This window comes from Oxyura jamaicensis, chromosome 2, assembly GCF_011077185.1.
Source record: "Oxyura jamaicensis isolate SHBP4307 breed ruddy duck chromosome 2, BPBGC_Ojam_1.0, whole genome shotgun sequence".
Classification (NCBI taxonomy): domain Eukaryota; kingdom Metazoa; phylum Chordata; class Aves; order Anseriformes; family Anatidae; genus Oxyura; species Oxyura jamaicensis.
The window spans coordinates 25391452-25409730 of NC_048894.1; the positions used below are offsets into that span (position 1 = coordinate 25391452).

At 38.7% G+C, this 18279-nt stretch overlaps 1 protein-coding gene across 1 annotated transcript in view; it reads left to right on the forward strand.

Moving 5' to 3' along the window:
• LOC118161923 (probable acyl-CoA dehydrogenase 6) overlaps positions 1-18279 on the forward strand; it is an 89914-nt gene that overhangs the window by 41372 nt on the left and 30263 nt on the right. The window contains exon 3 of the mRNA XM_035317697.1: positions 13020-13149. Within this exon, the coding sequence (XP_035173588.1) occupies positions 13020-13149 (130 nt within the window). The remainder of the gene's footprint in view (positions 1-13019; positions 13150-18279) is intronic.

Here is an 18279-nt window from a genome sequence, read left to right on the forward strand (position 1 = left end):
TTTTTTTTTTTTTTTTTTTAAGTAGTGAGATGTTTTAAAAGAAAGTCTATGGTATATTACCTTCCAAAGCCTTTATTGCCTCATGGGCCATTTATTTGAAAGGCATGCAAAATGCTGCTCTTCTTATGCAAGGAGATGAAAAAATGAAGGTAGATGATTGTGTAAATGAGGGAAAAGAGGTATCGGTGTTTGGTGCCTTTCGTTCAAACGTGGTTTTCTCAGCAGGGGTGACCTGATAACAGGTAGCACCCTGCATTTCCAAGGTGGAGCCTGACCATCAGCAGCAAGGCAGCGTGGGGAGCCAAGGGCTTCTCGCTCAGCAGAGCACAGCGCTGGGCTCTTGTTGGCCGCAGCTGAGAAACTTAGCTAGAGATGAGATTAAAAGGAAAAATAAAAAAAATAAAAAAGGAGTCAACAGGGAAACATTAGGGATAACAAAATTCCAGTATGATTAGGTTTTATATAACCTTGTTGTTGCACATTCTTTGTTGCTGGCAGGATGAAGAGAGGGGGCTCATGATCCAGCTGTAAAATCTGGATGAATTTGTTTTGGTGTGGGTTTCTTTTCCCCATCTTTTCTGTGTTCATAATCAAAACAATGAGATCAGCAATGTCCATTCATCTTGGTAGGGCATTCAGAAAACATACCAAGTGTGATTAAAATAAAAACAAGAGAAATGTTCACTTGCATAAGGAACAGGGTTGGTGGTGCACAGTGCCCCGAGCTGAGTTTACCCTGAGGAGAACCTGCTGACAAGGGAAAAATTAGAGAGAGGTTTCATTCCAGGTCAGCATGGGGAACACAAACCAGAGGGTAGGATTTGTCTGAAGATTGGTCCTACCTCTGGGAAGTCAGCATAGAAGGACACACTGAGAGATGGAAACAGCTGGAAGAAAAATAAAAAATATGTGAAGATGTCACGTTTGATTTATCCATACTTGATCTCTAATATGATTAACCAGTTTCTTAAAGCTCTTCATTCCTATATAATACAATTTTTAGTTACTATTTGCTCTAAGTTATTAAGCCTTAAGACTATTTTTTCTGGAAGCTGACAGGCTGCACACAGCCTTTTAAGTTGCAGGGCTGGATTAAGCAGGACTCCAACTGTACCAACCACTGCAACACAAAATCAGAGCAAGCCAAACCTTGCAGAGTGAATTGCAATTAAATTGCAAGTGGGAGACATTTTCTAGTGGTAAAACATTAGACGGGGTACCCTCAGTCTGCAGCAGCAGAGCTCCAAAACACAGGAATTTCCCTAAAATGGTAATAGTTTAGGATTTATTTATTTTATTGGTTTTGTTTTGCTTTGTTAGTTAGTTTCTTTATGGCAATATTTCTAACACATAAGAAGAATCTGCACAATAAGGAAATTGATCTAATTCTTTTGTGTAAACCTCCCTAAAACACAGAGGATAGTGGCTTTGTTTGGTTTGAAAGTGTAATTGCTAAGGTCTGTGTTTTAGCCTGCTCTTCAGGTAAGTTTGTATTTGGTGCATTTTTCATGTCTTGCTTTAATTACTTCTCGGTTTATTCCATCCTTTATCAACGTTATGCTGAAATTTAGAGCTACTCTAAAATTAGGTACAGACACAGTGTGAGAGGGATTTCAAACAAGAAGTAAAAGACTTTGCTGATACTTGATGTTGTAAGAAAAGCAGAGCAAATCTGTAGCTTAGTCATTACAGTTAGCACGTGTGCATAAATGTGAACAGAAGAAATGAGCCACTGTTTTTTGTTTGCTTGCTTGCTCGCTTGGTTTTTGTATCTTGATTTTCTGAAGTAAGAAGATAATTCTTGTTTGACTTGTTTTATGTCCCCTGACTCGATGTACTGAGGCTGAAGCCTAGGGGTTACGGGGGTTACTTAGATCTTTTTGAGAAAGGGAAAAAAAAAAAAAAAAAGCTTTTATTTATTTTGAATGGTAAGAGAGCTTCAGCTTTACATTTGAGGAATAGTTCATGTAATTTTTTATTGTTTCAGTGAAATATAGCATGGTGTCAAACTTTACCGCTCATTCTGAGGCTGTTCAGCATTCAAAGAACACTGTTTTTGTTCTTTCCTCAACTATTTTAAATGTGGACTGAGAGCTCAGTGTAAATTGATGGTTTTGGTGTGGGCTTTCTCATTCTTCGTGGTTCAGAGTAACGATGTAGTTGCGAGGAAGGAAGCACAACCACTGCTTCTTTGCTCGCTGTTTAACTTAGAGTTGCTCAATTTGAGAGTACCTAATGCTGAGAAAACTGGCTTTTTGTTAAGCATAATGAATTAGCAAATAGTTGGAGTCTGTAAAAAAGAGAGAAAAAATGATACTGGTGCAGTGTGCTCAATATTGTGAAGCTTATGAGTTTTAATGCATTTGTTATAATTTCATGTAGGACATAGCTTCAGAGTGAATCACTGATTAAAACCTGTGGCTGCTTATGTATCATGTTGCTGCTTCTGCACCTAGCTTTGGATTTTATTATGCTAATGCTGCTGAAAAAGCTGCTTCACAGATTCAAGCAACTTGATATGGTACTTGGACGGTTTATGAAGACAGTCTGGACTCCACCAGGCTCAAGGTGCACAGAGATTTTGAAGATTTTCCCATGGGTGTGAGATAAGAGTTTTGTGGAAACGTGTCTGTGAGCTGGAGCCGATCCAGCACAGCCGTCTGGACATCTGTGGCCTCAACCAAGTGATAGGGTAAGGCGAGCGATGCGGCCATCCCAGCACCTCAGCTTGATGTCACGTTGGAAGGTCCAGCAGCAGTGGCCTCCCCGCACATCAGTTCAGCCCAGCACATAACTACGGCTTCTCTGAAATACCTGAAAGCTTATCACCAGCTTTTTGGAGATCTGGCTTACAAGGAAAAAACTGACAGAAATAGTGGCTAGGAGGCCATGGGCATGGAAAGCAAAGGCTGCATCAGCAACCTCAGTGGCTATGCAGAGAGCTGTGCAACCGTGCTAAAATGTGGCAATAAAAATGTGGTAATAAAATCCTGTTCGGCTCCCTCTGTTACAGCCCTGTTCTGCTCAGCGGGGTCTCCAGGCTTCAGAAGCCTGTTGTGTTACAGCTGGCTGGCTGGAGACATTTGAAAAATCAGACAAGTATTTGTGAGACCATTGGATATGTTTCTAAAGATAGTGCCTCCAAAAATTTTGGCATGGAGAGCTTCCAAGATGTAAAGAGATGTACCTCTCATGCCAAAAAGCCTTAACGTGTTAACATAATTTTATAATTGCGTGTTCTGTTTCTGGAGATGCTTACACCTATGTACCAATAAATTAACTGGAGTTTTTGATTTCAGATGTTTCAATGACTCATTTAGAAACAGTGCACACAACACTGTAATCAACTCTTGGTATCTGATGGATGGTTGCCAAACCTATCATGTTTTTAAAATTGTTTGTAATTAGATGGATCTAATGGAAAGTGCATGGTACAACACAAACTTTAAAAAATAATAATAAATGTAGTCTTGACAAATGCGTTTTCCTTCATGAAAAGCTACCTTTCCCTTCTCCATCCACTCCAGTTTCCATCTGCTTGTGGATGTGTGGAAGAGCTGAGGTATGGCTCTGGAGCATTTGTCTCCTCAGGAGGAGGAGAAGGCTGCAGCCTCAGTGGTAATTGTTTTCTGATGTGAAGGGAAGGTGTGTTGTTGGTAAGATCATTGAGCCATGAAGATAACTCAGTTATTTGGCATCACTTCTGAGACTGTTTTTCAAGGATCTCTTGCAATAATTTCCTGATTTCTGGGGAAAAGGACTTTTTTTCTTTTTTTCTTTTTTTTTTTTTCCACGCTTGTAAATCTTTGCTGCTTTTATTTTAGAATGTGAATACTTTAAATCTCAGTTTCAGAGCCATCCTATGAGTATATACGATGCAATATATGTTTTGATTTTAATATACTTCAGCAGAATTATTCAGCATATGCAATAAAATATACTTGCAAATTTCTTTGCAAATTTACCACGTGACCACATATTAAAGGTATTGTTTTCCTGAGGAATATATTTATTGATTTGTTACTCCACTGTGATATTTTAAGAATGCGGATTTAAGATACGATTTGTTGTGTAGCTACTTCTTAAGAAAGAAAACGATAGAGGTGAATAGCCATCCTCGGACATTCAGAGAGCCCCTGAGTGGCAGCTGAATGCACGAACATTCCTGTGTGAGTTCCCGAGTGATTTCTAAGTTTTAAAGATAGTATTGATGATTAGGAGATGTTTGACTTTCGCTGCAAGAGCTTGTAGAGTCAGCAGCACAAATGCACTTTCCTATAGCCTTTAATTGCCTCAGGCTAAACCTATTTTCTATTTCAATTGTAAAAAATTAAAAGAAGAGATCAATAATCTGAATACATGTTATTTTATTTTTTTTTGGAGCATAGCACAGAGGATTATGGAATGCTTATAGAAATAATAAAATACTTTGAGTAGAAAGTTCTGAAGAAAACAGTCTTGTATGGAGAACTTGATTTCTTGCATGCTGTGCACTAGTAGGTAGTCCTTGCACTTGTGGCCAGTATCCCATGTAAGACACACTTTCCTATTTCAGGATAAATAATAGAAAATAGTGATGTAGCATTTTTTCACGTTGGAAATTGCAGTTCAGGTTAGGATCCTGCTGTGTTAGCATTTTTTACAAACAGAGAGGGATGATCCATTTTATGATATAACGTCTGACATCATAAGAGAAAAGATGTACACAAAGTCAGAGGCAGAAATAAGAACTAAACTGGGGGCAGAGGGGGAATAAGAATTCAACGTCAAATTATATAAAAAAAATCTGAACTTTGTCATTTTTCTTTGACGTTTTTTTTTTTCCAGTCTGAGGTCGAACTCATGATGTTTCCTCATAAAATGAAGACAGGCTTTTTGTCTTAGAGAGCAAACCACAGCCTATTGCCCAGAAATAGGGATGCTCTTGTATTGTTTTGGTTTTGCTAGCTCAAAGCAATTTTAAATCCAGTCAGATTTCACAAACTCACAAAACAGGGAACAGGTTCTCCATTGCTCTCTGCCACATTTGTGTCACCCCTGTGGATGCAGATGTTGCCAGCTGAAGAGAATTTTGGCTGTTAATACTTGCAAACAAAGAAATTACTTAATGACAGTGAAGCACGCTTATACCTGTTGCAATAGTTTTTATATGGCTCATAATAATTTGTTCGCAGTGACAGTGCTAGAAGTATGTTGATCTACAAAGTGACGTGTTTCGGGATGGCAGGGGATTTTTTTTTTTTTTCAGTAACTGGCCCAGCTTCTTGAGGACTTTGGGGGACAGCCACTGGAAAACCATTTGGTCCTGTACCCCTGTGCTGATCAGAAGTCCTGTTGAAGTCTCCTCAGTGTACTTCTGTTTTGAGGCCTAAGCTGCTGAACTTTTGCTTACTAGGCTGGCTCCAGAGGATGTCTGAACTTCATTGTATTAGTACACACATTTCTAAAGCCTTGTTTTGCTAGAGTTATTTTTTTTAAAAACAGCATTTCTCAATTTTTTTCTCCACCCTCCTTCTAATTCTCAGTTTATAACCCCCAGTGGAGACTGCAAGATTTGGAACTTGTGATCTAGTAAAATCTTTGGATGTGACATTGTGAGCTAACTGGCTAAAGTTTTCCAATACAGCTTTCCAACATGGTATTTATCAGCTTGAACTTGAATAAAAGCTTTTGTAGGAAAGAACGTTAAACACGGTTTTCAGCTGCTAAATAATCAACCTTGGTATTAAGTCTTGGCATAGAAATTTTAATAAGCAGTAAGTTTAGTAAATCCATTTAATCCCTGGTTCGCATATTATTGCTTTTCAGTTTAATTATTTATGTAGAATACAGCATACCCAGAATGAGCTCTGGATCTTTCAAATATTGGCTGTGTGTCCTGCTGCCTTGAAGAAGTGAAAGTAAATTAGTCTGCTTTTCTGGTCAGAGGGTTTGCTACAAAACTGAGTACTGTTTCTTTTGATTTCAGATCTTGACAGCTTTTCATCAAGCACCTAAAAACTCCTTACAAACATAAGTACTTGTACTCACTCCTGTCACTCCCCTTGTCTCTCCTTGGGGTTGGAACTAGAGGTCTTTGGGGGTCTGTGTGCTGTCTGACGTTAAATCTGTTCCCATTTCTTTGACCCATTCACCTACAGGATGTTGAATTTCTGTACGTTACTGTATGTTACCAAGTCTGAAGGCACATCTCAGTGACTCTGAGGGCTGATTCATGGTGGCGTCAGTCGGACTGGAGTGGACACGCACCGTGTCAAAGGATGTTGATGCAACGTTTGCCTGTTTATCAGAAGGGTGGCAACCTTCAAGTTGGAGAGGAGCAATATTCCTTGCTGGATGAGCCTGACTCAGAGATTTAAACTTCACATCCACAAGCACGGCTTAAACTAGGTGAACACACAGCATGTCGGAGCAGTGTATGTGCTCAGAGTGCGCAAGGAGCTTGGCAGCTCTTGCTGATTGACTGGCCCAAGCAGCAGGGAGGTGATATTATTGAAACCAAGGTTATGGTTTGTTTATGAGCTTGCCCAAATAGAAACCCCATGAGAAGTAGCATGACTTTGCCATCAAAGCTTAGGAATTGTGGTATTCAAGCGATACACCTCTTGATTTCATTTGTTCATGTGTTTATTTCCTATTTTCTTCATGCTGTGGTGTTTAGTTGGACTGACATTTAATAGTTGAGATCTGTACTTTTTAACCTTAAAAAAAATAGGATGGTTTCAGTAGGCTTTTGTGGAATTGGTGTTGGGTCGGAGCTGAGAGGGAAAAATAATCAGCTTATAAGTCGGCAGAAGAAGACTGCAGAATCTGTGAGCAGTGATTGCATCAAGTTTCTCTGTGAGTTAGAGCTGATGCAACAGCTGTTTAGGACAGTATGCAATCTTGGATTTCCTTTTTTTGTCTCTCTCTGTTGGTGTTCCTTGTGTTGCCACGTTTTATATCATCAGTGTTTTGCAGCTTAGCCTTCCCTTCTTCATAATGTTGTTTATATACAATTTGGGGTGGATTTTTTGATTTCTGGAGAGCTCTGGTTTCCTTCTGAGTTTGAAGATACAGGCAGAAGTGATTGCTGGCTCAGCTCACACAGCAGTTAGTCTTGCTGCATGTCCATTTAGAAAATAAAGCAAGCTTATAAATTTGTGAGGGAGGTCCTTGTTAGCTAGTGCAGCAGCTGTCAAGCAGTGATTTAAAATCTATTGCTCTGGCTTTCCAAAGCAGTGTCCTAGACATCTTTGTACCCTCTTTAAGTGTGTTCATGCCCTCCAGCTAGGCCCAGGCCAGGCCAGCTAGGCCCAGGCCTGCTCAGTGGCTTGTTGTTTGCTTGTTTATATAAGGGTTTTTTATTGTTACACTCTGAGAAAATTTGCTACTGTATTTTCCAGTGTAGCTTTGTCTTATCTAAAACAGCAATAGACAGATCTGATCACCTTATCCATCTCAGTAAATTTGGTTTCTGAAGTGGCAGCAAGGATGACTTGCACATTAATGAGTGTTGTGGGAATACACAGTTTGCATTGTCAGTGGCTCAGGGGTTGTCCTGATGCTGCTAACCGTGTAACCATGTGTGTTTGAAAAGGAATGAAAAGGAATGAGCAGCCAGTCCATATCTTTCCCTTTGCAATACCGGATCACAAGACTAACATTACCAACTAAAACTTTAGCTCCCAGGTCCTTATCGGCCTTGGATTTTTTGGATAAACTATGAGCGTCTGTGAGAGACCAAGTACGCTCTGTGGTGGATCACCAAACAAAACTGTAAAGCACCATAATTCATCCTCCTTTAGGATGATTTTTTGGTCAAGCTGAGGAAGTTTGACCCATCTGACTAAGCTAATCTGCCAAGGGGAACTCTGCATCTGATACAAGGCTTTTTATTTGTTTCTTTCTCTGTTTGTTGTTGTTGTGTTTTTTTGTTTGTTTGCTTGCTTGTTTTTCCCATGGATCGATCTACATGAAGTAGCCAAAAAATGTGTGTGTTGATCTCAACAAAGCTGAAATGCATTCACAGTGTTTCTGTTACATGAAATAAGAGGTTTTATTCACTACATCAACAGAAGCAAATAAGGATCAAAAAGTATCTTCCCGCCTAGACTTCTCAGGATGGGTTCTTGGGAAATGGAACAACACGGAGAGCACACCTTTGGCAATTCTTTAAATTACTTTTATGTAAAGAAGAAGAATGAAATTACAGTAGGATTTATATACTGTCCATATATATATATAGTATTATATATATATATTATATATATATTATATATATATACATATATATAGTATTACATACTATACATTTGCAGTTGTGTAACCTCAGGGCTCTTTGTAGTATTCTGGAGTTGAAATTTTTGAACAATATTTGTGACAGGTGAGTAAGGTTCGAACACTTACATTTTTCTTCTGTTGATTCAAAATTGTAGGCTGTGATGAAAACTGGCAATTAACTCTGTCATCTTGGTGTCAGATGTAGGATTCTCTCAGACCTGTCTTCAGAAGGGGAGGTGATTCATGTTTTGTTTGTCTTTCTAGTCACTAGAAATAAGAGCAAGTGTTGTGTTTTTTTGTTGGTGGTGGTTGTTTACACTGAGGTAGGTGGCAATAGTAGAAATAATACTGCATGATCCACTTTGGTATAGATACACCTTGCGTGAACTTTGGAAGCTATGTAAGCAAACAAATTATATCAGCATTGAAGATCCAGCTACCCATATGACTGTATTGTCTTTTCATCCTTGCTTTTTGAGGCTTGCTCACATTCTTAAAACACTCTGAAGATTCCCCCCCACACCCCATTTCTCCTTGCTTCAACTCATAGATTATTTTCACCTCAGATACAGTCTAAATGACAGCTGCTGGGTGGGGTTCAGAAGCAATTTCCAAATAGAAACACTAGTAAGCTCTTAAAAATTTGGACTAGAGCCTTCAAGCCTTTTTCATCATTGAACAGAGTCATATTTGAACAGGGAGCTTGTAGCTGAACAAGGGACAAGAAACCTTTTGGTCTTCACAAAAATAAAATGTGGAAGACCTCAGCTTCTCCTTTTCTTTTGTAAGTCCTTTTTCTTAGACATTCTTCACCTTTTACTATTTTCCCCACTGATCTTCTCAGCAGTGTTTCTGTTTTCATGTGGTGCAGCTGAAGATCAGGTACTCTTGCTTTTTTATTTGTATTTTTGGTCATTATCTTTGTTGTCTGCCTACATTCATATATATAGGTCCTGACACCCTGAATTACCAGATTTACAGGAAGAATGTATATCTGTGTCATTAAAAAAACACATTTATTTAAACTCACTGTTTTTTTTTTTTTTTTTTTTTTGTGCTCCCACTCCGATGCAAGTGTCACAATCTTCACAGTGTAGAAATAAACTGCTTTGTATAAACTAAGGAGCTTTTTTTTTTCCTCGGGTTAAAATAATGTGCGGTAATGGTTAGCAGAAGAGCAAAAGTTAATATACTGACCATGGTGTGGTGGGTTCAATTTGGCCATCAGCCAGACCCCCACCCATCCACCGGCTCCTTTCCCCTCCTCAACAGGACGGGGGAGAAAGTACGAAGGAAAGGCTCACGTGTTGACAGAAGGACAGGGAGGTCGCTCGCCAGTTACCATCACGGGTGAAGCAGACCTGGCTTGGGGAAAATTAATCCAATTAATTGCTGAATAAAAAAGATTTTGTGTTGTGAGGAAAAAGAAGACAAATTAAAAGAACACCTTCCCCCCCATCACTCCCTTTTTTCCTAGCTCAGCTTCACTCCTTCATCCCAGCTCCTCTATGTCCTCCCCAGTCCCAGTCTGCTGCTCCTTCCTCCCAGTACTTCTCCCCTGCTCCAATACGGCTCCCTCCCATGGGCAGCAGTGCAGAATTTTCATTTATTTGCGTGTTCACGTGTGCTTGCTTTAGGTTTTATAATTCAATTTCTATGTATAAGAACCCGAAATCGAACAATGGACAAGATAGCAGATGAATCCGTTTAGCAGCTGGAACTTGTGCTATTGTCAGCAGAACAGCAACAATTTGAACATAGCAGAGCTGCCTTTTTCTACCTGTTTTGAATTATAAACATGTCAGTGCCATTAGACTTTGTGCTTGGTTTTGCTTCGCTTTGTTCTTTCAATATTTCTCACAAAACAAAAATGGAAATGTAACCAAACAATTCTCTCAATGTCACTCATGTCAATTTAAAGTTAAATAAAATATTTACTGTAGAAATGTTTTACTTGTGAATATTTTCATATAACAAAAAAAATCAAATCTGAAATTGGCTTGGTTCTTTTAATTGTTTTTTTTTTTTTTCACCAAAAATTAAGTTGAGCATGCTGTTTGCTTTTCCAAATGAAAATTAGATCAACCTAGTAGCATTGCACCATTGGGCAGATACTTGCAGGAGGCGTTCTGTGGATGGAAGTGGCGAACACAACCTTCCTACCCACCAACAGTACAAATTATGTTTACAGAATTAAACACTCTTTCTGTGAAACCTTCACCAGCATCACTTCAGGAGGTGGAAATGAGAATGGTCTGCTGGTTTTGTCTTGGTCTGAGGTGAATTTGTGCTGGAGGAAGCTGAGTGTTGCTGGGCATCTCAGTGTTGGTGATCATGGCATGAATATATGTCAGCATTCAGGGGATAACCTTGGTTCCACGGCACCTTCAAAAGTCATGTTCCCCACAATCATCCATCAAACCACTTGCTTTTCTCCATGAAACCCTTTTCTGCTTGGCTTCTGGAGCAGAACTAATGCAGAGTTTGGTATTGCCTCCTCCACAGGGTTTCTACAGTTTGCTTCTGCCTTCCTGCCTGTCGGCATCTGTGGTTGTCTCTTGTGCTATCTATCCCCAGGTTTAAAAGTATTTGGAGCGTGCACCATCTCTTTGCTAGGGTTTCCCCCTCCAGCTTCTCAGCATCTGAGGCTTTGTTCTGTTTCTTCTCTCTGGTAGGAAATTCCTTGAATATTGTGACTTCGAGAACTGCTCAAAAAAAAAAAAAAAAAAAAAAAAAGCTTTTTACAGCATTTTGTTTTTAAAATGTACCATTTAGTAACTTCTCTTAAATGAGAGCAATGTTGATCTATTATAAGTTATCTATATAATTATATCATTATTTATAATGAATTATGGTACAAACAAGGGATGTATGTAGGGTGCACATTTGCACAAAATGGTCCTCCTTAGGGTCGGTTGTGTGTGTAACATTCCTCTGCTGAAGATGTTCTGGGTAAATCATGAAACTAAAGTTTTGATTTGTGAATGTAATTAACAGACAGGAGTACAAATGTTTGGTAGGCAAAACAAAAGACAATTAATAACAGCTGTAGTTTGGCAATGAAGAGAGAGACTATTTAAAAAAAAAAAAAAAAAAAAAAAAAGTGGAAAGCATTTGTGCAGTACCAAAACTGAGGTTATCTGTTACTACTCTGATGCTTTTCCTGTTTGCTGAATGTTTTCATTTCTAAAATGTACTTTATAACACCAAGTTTTCCAGTCCACCCCTCATTTCCCAATGTTGAGGGTAGTGCACAGTTACAAGTTTTCATGTAGTTTCAGGAAGAAGCTGCACTGGGATTGTATATTATGCTAAAGATGTTCCCATATTACTGCTGTTTCACTGTACTGCTTCAGTTCCCAGTAGAAATTTGTTTTCTATGTCTTTAAGTAACATGTTTTATTTTCAGATAAAATTGTTGAAAAGTAGCCATTTTGTAATTCTGACAATCCAGACCATTTGGACAGACCTAAGGAGAAATGTTGCTTGAAAACTAGACTTCACACTTAGTCCATTCCATTTGTGCTTTCCTTTCTCTCTCTAGAAAAAAATGCACAAAGTCTCTGTGAGTTTAAGAAAAATATAATAGTACACAAAACCCTCTGTTTTTGTGCGCTGTGGTGTTTTGATTTATAATTAATGGTGTTTTTGGAAAATGTCAAAGGTTGGTAGAGGGGTGAGCTCAGATAGTGCTTGATGTCAGCAAACGAGGACGGAAGATGGTCATCTTCCCTGTATTGGGTGTGGGGGTAGAGAGATTATATCTATTTATTTGACATTTTCTTAGCTGATCTTCAAATGAGTAAAAAGATGAAAACACTTCCTTATCTAACGTTATCTAATCACAACTACTCAGTCAACTAACGATGTCAAGCAGGAGGCTATTTCTCACCATATTTCCTCTGGAATAAAAACTATTTAATAGAGTTAGAAATTACCTCATCCATCATAGAAACACAGCGCTTTTCTGTGTTTCGCTGTGTGGGGGTTTATCAGCGCTGGGCTTAGGAAGGAGGTGAAGAATAATATCCTCTTTAATTGAATTTGTGGAATGGAATGTAGGGAGGAAGAACGCCCTGGGCCCCGGGCCATCAACCTTGCGTTAATGAAAAATGTGTTAATGACTGCGATGACCAGGTGCCAGGATATGAAGTATGCATATTTGGTATTGTGCTTCTGTCTAACGTTGATTTTTGAGCTACAGAGGCAACTTCATGTATGGACACCATGTGCATGTGGTCTTGTTTGGCACTGACTTGACTGCTCAGTGTGAGAAAGATGAGTTCCACTTGAGTGCTGTGAGGGATGAGAGCACACAGAGAGGTTATTATCATGGAGAAACAGAAGCACATCTTACTTTGTGATGATTTGTTCATGTGTCCTTGCTGTTAGAAAGAGTGACTTTTCCTACTGATGACATTTTGTGCAGCACTTTGCTTTTTCTTGCTGTTTCTGGTAAACGTAATGATGCTACTTAACATATCCAGGGGTGACCTGATGTGCACATGGGTAATTAGAGCAGATGTAATTTTAAATTCAGGTTTTGTAAAGAATAGTGTGACATCACTTTTATGAAATGAAAGTTGATAAAATCAAATATTTAAAAGTTAGCTGTAAAATTGCAGTTGGCAAATCCTTGCAGTAGCAATACTTTTTTTTCTTCTCACTTATGCCAGCTTATAACATTAGTGTGTTCATCAGTTTTCTCCACCGAATATATAATATCCAAGTAATAGATGTGTGTTTTTTTTTCCCAGAATATGGCGGCATGGGCTTAGACTTCTCGTATAACATTGCAGTGGCAGAAGAACTGGGACGTATCCGCTGTGGAGGAATTCCTATGGCTATCGGCGTGCAAGCTGGCATGGCTACTCCTGCTTTAACAAGGTAATTTCCAGAATGTTTATTTTAGCCTAAAACCCACACTTTGTGTGTTTAAGCCTAAAACCCATCCTGCCACGTATTTTAGAGTAGGAAAAACTTTATTACACAAATCTACATTCTAGTTGCTCATCAGTAGTGCTTGAGAAAGGGACATGCTCTCTACCAGTTTCAGACAGGTTGGTTTAAGGGAGAGAATACACATTTTTTAATGTTAGAATATTATCTAATAAAAAGCAAGCCATGTTTAATATTAAATGATGTATTCCAAAACATAGAACTGCAGTGCCACAACCGATTAAAACAATCTTAATTCCAGAATCCCACTGTTTGTGTTTTTTTTTTGTTTGTTTTTTTTTTGTTGTTTTGTTTTGTTTTGTTTTTTTGTTTTTTTGTTTGTTTTGTTTTTTCTTAGTCAGGTGTCCCAGTGCAGTCATCCTCTAAGACTGCATTTAGTTATAATATTAGGATGAGTCTAATTCTATTTTATAATTTACTGGCTTTTTTTGCAGCTTCTCAAGGCGCTCCTTGCCAACTTTGACTTTTCAGAAATAATTATCAGGATTGGTGTAAGACCCGCAAAAATTTTATCACATGTATCATGCTGCTTAAGTACTCCCATTCCAGGCAATTACTCATCTTTCTTTTTCTCATTTGCTTGCGTCAGTGTTCACCTTTTTGACTTGCTATCACTCAGGCTCCTACACCTTCTGAAGCTGATTTTTCTTTTTTTCCCCCTTTTTTTCTTCCTTCCCTCAATAAAAGTGCCAGTTAACAGCTTCTCCATCTTCATCTAGTAGTTTCACAGACATTCTGCATCAGAACAGTAGTTTGCAAAACTAGAGGGAGGTGACACTGGTCCAGCAGTTTTTCCTTGGTATATGGCTACGCCTAAAAACTCTGGAAGGTGGTGGGGAAAGTCAGCATTTTTTCTGCACAAAGCAGGTATACAATAGGGGAGTATTTGCACAGAAGAGTATTTTAGTATTTGTTGTTTGTGTTTGTTTGTTTGTTATCATTCTGAATGAAAATGTCTGTAAATCCAACTGTAGAACCTGGAATTTGGACTCTATCCCCATTACATCCATCCATCCATCCATTCTTGTTCTGGCTATGTGTGATTTTGGAGGTCTCAGCTATGGGAAATCTTTCCAATAGTTTTCTTCTCCTTTGTGTAATGCACTAAAATCACACTGAAAGCATGGAGATCATTTTGTCTGTTGCAACAGTAGCTTATTTATAGTCCAACAGAGAATAAAGCTAGTATTTTAAAAGACCTGTGAGAATACTATCTTGCCCCCATGATAGCCTTTTATTCCCAGGGTTTTAAAAAAATCTGTGGGTAAACAAAGACAGAATTTTGTTCCATTGCAGGATTTTTTGGCCTTGTGTTGATCTGTTCTGCTTCAGTAAAGCAATGAAACTACCTACAGTTGTGCTAGTGAAATACTAAAGAGGATGCTCTCAGAAAGTGAATGTGAAAATGCCATTAACATGATGAAATTTGTAATTGAATTACCATCCGTATTAGTGAACTCACCATTTCCTCCACCGTTAAGTCGGTGTTGTCCTACTGTAAGATGTAAAAGTGGAACTTGGTATTAAAAAGAGAATGCTGGCTGCTACAGGAAGTCTTGCACTGGTGCAGCTTCACTTCGTGGACTATAGGGAGAGGGCTAACTGTTTTCCCTGGGTGATGTGTTTAAATTACATTTACCACCTTTAAAGGTTTCTTTAAAGGTATCTCTGTACTTTGGTGGTCCCAAACAAGTTGGAAGAGTTAATCCTAATTTTGCATCTTAACTAAGTATTGTGATACATGATGCATTAATGATGCAACAAGTAAACAGTAATACAGGAATCGAACATCATCCCCTGTAAAGCTTTAAAATGAAGTCTGGAGCCCTTTGGTGGCTTCCCTAAGTTTGGGTTTTATTCAGCTTTCATCAAGTACATATGAGTGCACCTGGGAACTGACTCAGTGAATGTGATGTGTCAGGAAGATACACTGCCAACATAAATTACAGATGTTTCCTCAATTAAGTATATAGACAGTGCAGTAGTTTGAATGGATGGATGCACATATGCATATGCACACACACATACAACTCTTTACATTTTCAAACTTTAGAAAAATAAAGTCTTAAAATACCAAAAGTCAGGATGCTTCCTGATGCTTTTTCTTCTACTTCCATTGGTTTCTTGCTCCAATGAGGGGCTGTTGCAAAGCTTAGATTGCAAAGATCTTTGAGATATTCAGTTAAATGAGAAGTACATTGTAGCAACAGTTTTAATTATATAAACTACAAAGAACATAGTGGTTTAGAAAATGTTGCCCATATCTGCCTGTTCACAGTCATGCCCCCTTTCACTTCATTCTTTAAGGTTTTTTTTTTCTGACAACCTTCAGAAAGTTAAATGCATGGCCATACTTGGAAGCAACTTTGAAGATTTTGATTTATATGCACTTCTATTGTGCAGACAAATACAGGGGAAAATAGTTGTGCTTTGCTGAAAGATGCCCAGACTGCTTTTTTTTTTTTTTTTTCTTTTTTCTTTTTTCTCTCCAGATTCCTCTAAATGAAGCAGTAGCACTTGTAAATTTGAGAACAAAATGCAAAATGTTTTGTCAACAGCGACCTGACCTATGATGTGTCTAGTTCTGGACATAACTCTCTGTCAAATCTTTCAAATGCATTCCAGATATAATACCTTGCTTGCTTTCATGCTTACAAGTAGAATGGAGAAAGCAGCTCTCATCTCAGGCAGTGAATGAAATACATTTTACTGGGCTTTTAAACAGACCGGTAGTGATCCGTTGTGATACCAGATCAGCATAAAGACCTTTTAACCTTTTATCTCACCAGTAGGCATTACACTTTGATTGATTTTTCTTTCTTTTTATTTATAGGAAGATACTAAAAATAGTGATGATATTTTGATGGAGTGCTTTTCTGTTTCATCGGCTTATTCATTGCAGATTCTTTCTCCATGCTGAACAGTGTCATATCTGAGAATTTATATATATATATATATATATATATATAATTAAGATTTTACTGTCTCTTTTCCTGTTTGCTGTAAGGGAGACAAGTTGCAGCTGGTGATCAGAACAGCAGCTTTGAAAAGCAGGATCATCCACTTAATCAGCTGGGAAGATAGTGAAAATCGGAAAAGGTGATTTGAGAGCCATCGGCATAGCATAAAGGAAACTTGGTTTTGTTGCTCCTTCAGAAATAGTGTCACCTGTCTCTCATTTGATACTTAATCTGCCAGCATGCCACTTCTTGCCCTGAGCTATAATGAAGACTGTTTCTGGTGAACTGAGTGGAAACAAATAAAGGTTTGGTTAGCTGAGGAGCCTGAAAGAGTAGATCTGAAAGAGTAAATCTGAAACACTTGTTGTCCTCTGTTTTTCCAGGTCTTTTCTCCAGATAAGTGCCCTTCTGGGTGCAGCACTGTAAGCAAATTCCTTCTGTCTCTGGAGCTAGCACAGGCCAGAAGCTGCGTGCCCACAGCTGTGCCTGCGCTGATAAGCCTGGTGGAAAATCAGACGTTGTCCACATTTGGGCTCAAATGAGGTGAAAGAGCTTCTGGGTCTAGCCTGGCCGGATCAATACGGGCACAGTGGGGCAGTATCAAGCAGCTGTTTCTGAACTAATTGTTCTCAAAACAGCTTCACACTGATACTGTACCTTTGTGGGTTCTCCAGCTCCTGGTGATGGCCTGACCATGGTGTGGTGGCAGGTTGTCTGGTGGGCAGCCTTCAGGTCTCCAGAGCTGGTGGGGGGCACCACACGGTAGCCCTTAAAAACAGCATTGTCTGAAAAGGAGAATCTTTAATTTGACTCCCATTTTACAATACCTGCACTTCAGTGCAAAATACATTCCTAAATAAATAGAAGATTGACGTAATTGTTCTTAACCAGAACCTCCAGGTAGTCAAGAAGGACTTCTCATCTGTATTCTTTGCAGAAAGTTGCTGTGCCTCAAACTGAGCAACTTATTTCATAAAATCTTCAAATAAGCTTAAAGGTTTGATAAAAATGGGGAGCCAGAACACATTTCTTATTGCTTTTTTTTTTTTTTTCTTATGATGTCTTTCACAAAAAGTAAATAAGTTTTCTAAATGTGGTATTTTAAAGCTTGCATGTCTTCTTATCTTGACAGAAATAGGGACTCAGAGAGAAAGCTGATTGCAGTGTGGATTCTTTTAAAGTGAGGTTATGCAAATTACTGATTGTAAGGAAGCTTCCATGCTACGCAAGGGTAGGATGCTGCTTTTTGTGAAGCATTTTTTGCCATGCCTGTAAGAATTTATTCCTTTTTGTTTTTTCTCTCTTTTTCTTTTTTTTTTTTTTCATATACACTGAGGAACAAGAGTGCTACTAAGCTGGGACTAGACCTCAAATGGTAGGATGCCTATGCAGGATTACCCTGAAGCAAAGGCATTCCACATGGCTCATGTCTACTGTATTATTAATAGTTTGAATCTGGGGGCACCATAGGAGGGGAATTGGGACAAATTCACCTCTTGCTAGTATGTAAGAAGGAAAGAGATGGTTGGCAAGAGTGAATCCCTTCTTTGGGTAAAGGAAATCATCTTTATATTCCTGGGAAGTCAATGAGCAAATTGCTGTGTTGTCTTTGACATCCTGTAGAACATTGCATAGGTCATGTGAAAACGTTGTTTTGCTTTATTGGTGAGTAGTTCTTTTAAAGTTGCTGCACTGTTAAGGTCTGGCTTCAGCCCTTTTGCACTGATGTGCATCAGGATCAGTGTTTTCTCTCACAGCCGTTCTTGAAATGAGCATTTAGAAAACCCCTAGTCTTTAGGGATAGTATTATATTCCCTTTTAAGTGGTCCAGAGGCCCAGATGAGACTTAGGAGTAGGCTGTATGTATTTCTTGAATGTGTTAGCTCCAGTGCAAGAAAACCTGAGCTGATCAAGTGCTGAGAGCAGTATTAGAACTGCCTGCAGTTGTTCGTATTCAAAATTTAAATTATCACTAAATAGCGTATCATATAATGTCAGTTCCACTCAGAACCTCCCTTACTAAATTAATTCACTTCAGCTCAGCATTTTTCTCCCAGAAGCATAGGAAACAGAAGTGAGTAAGATCTGTAGTTCTAAC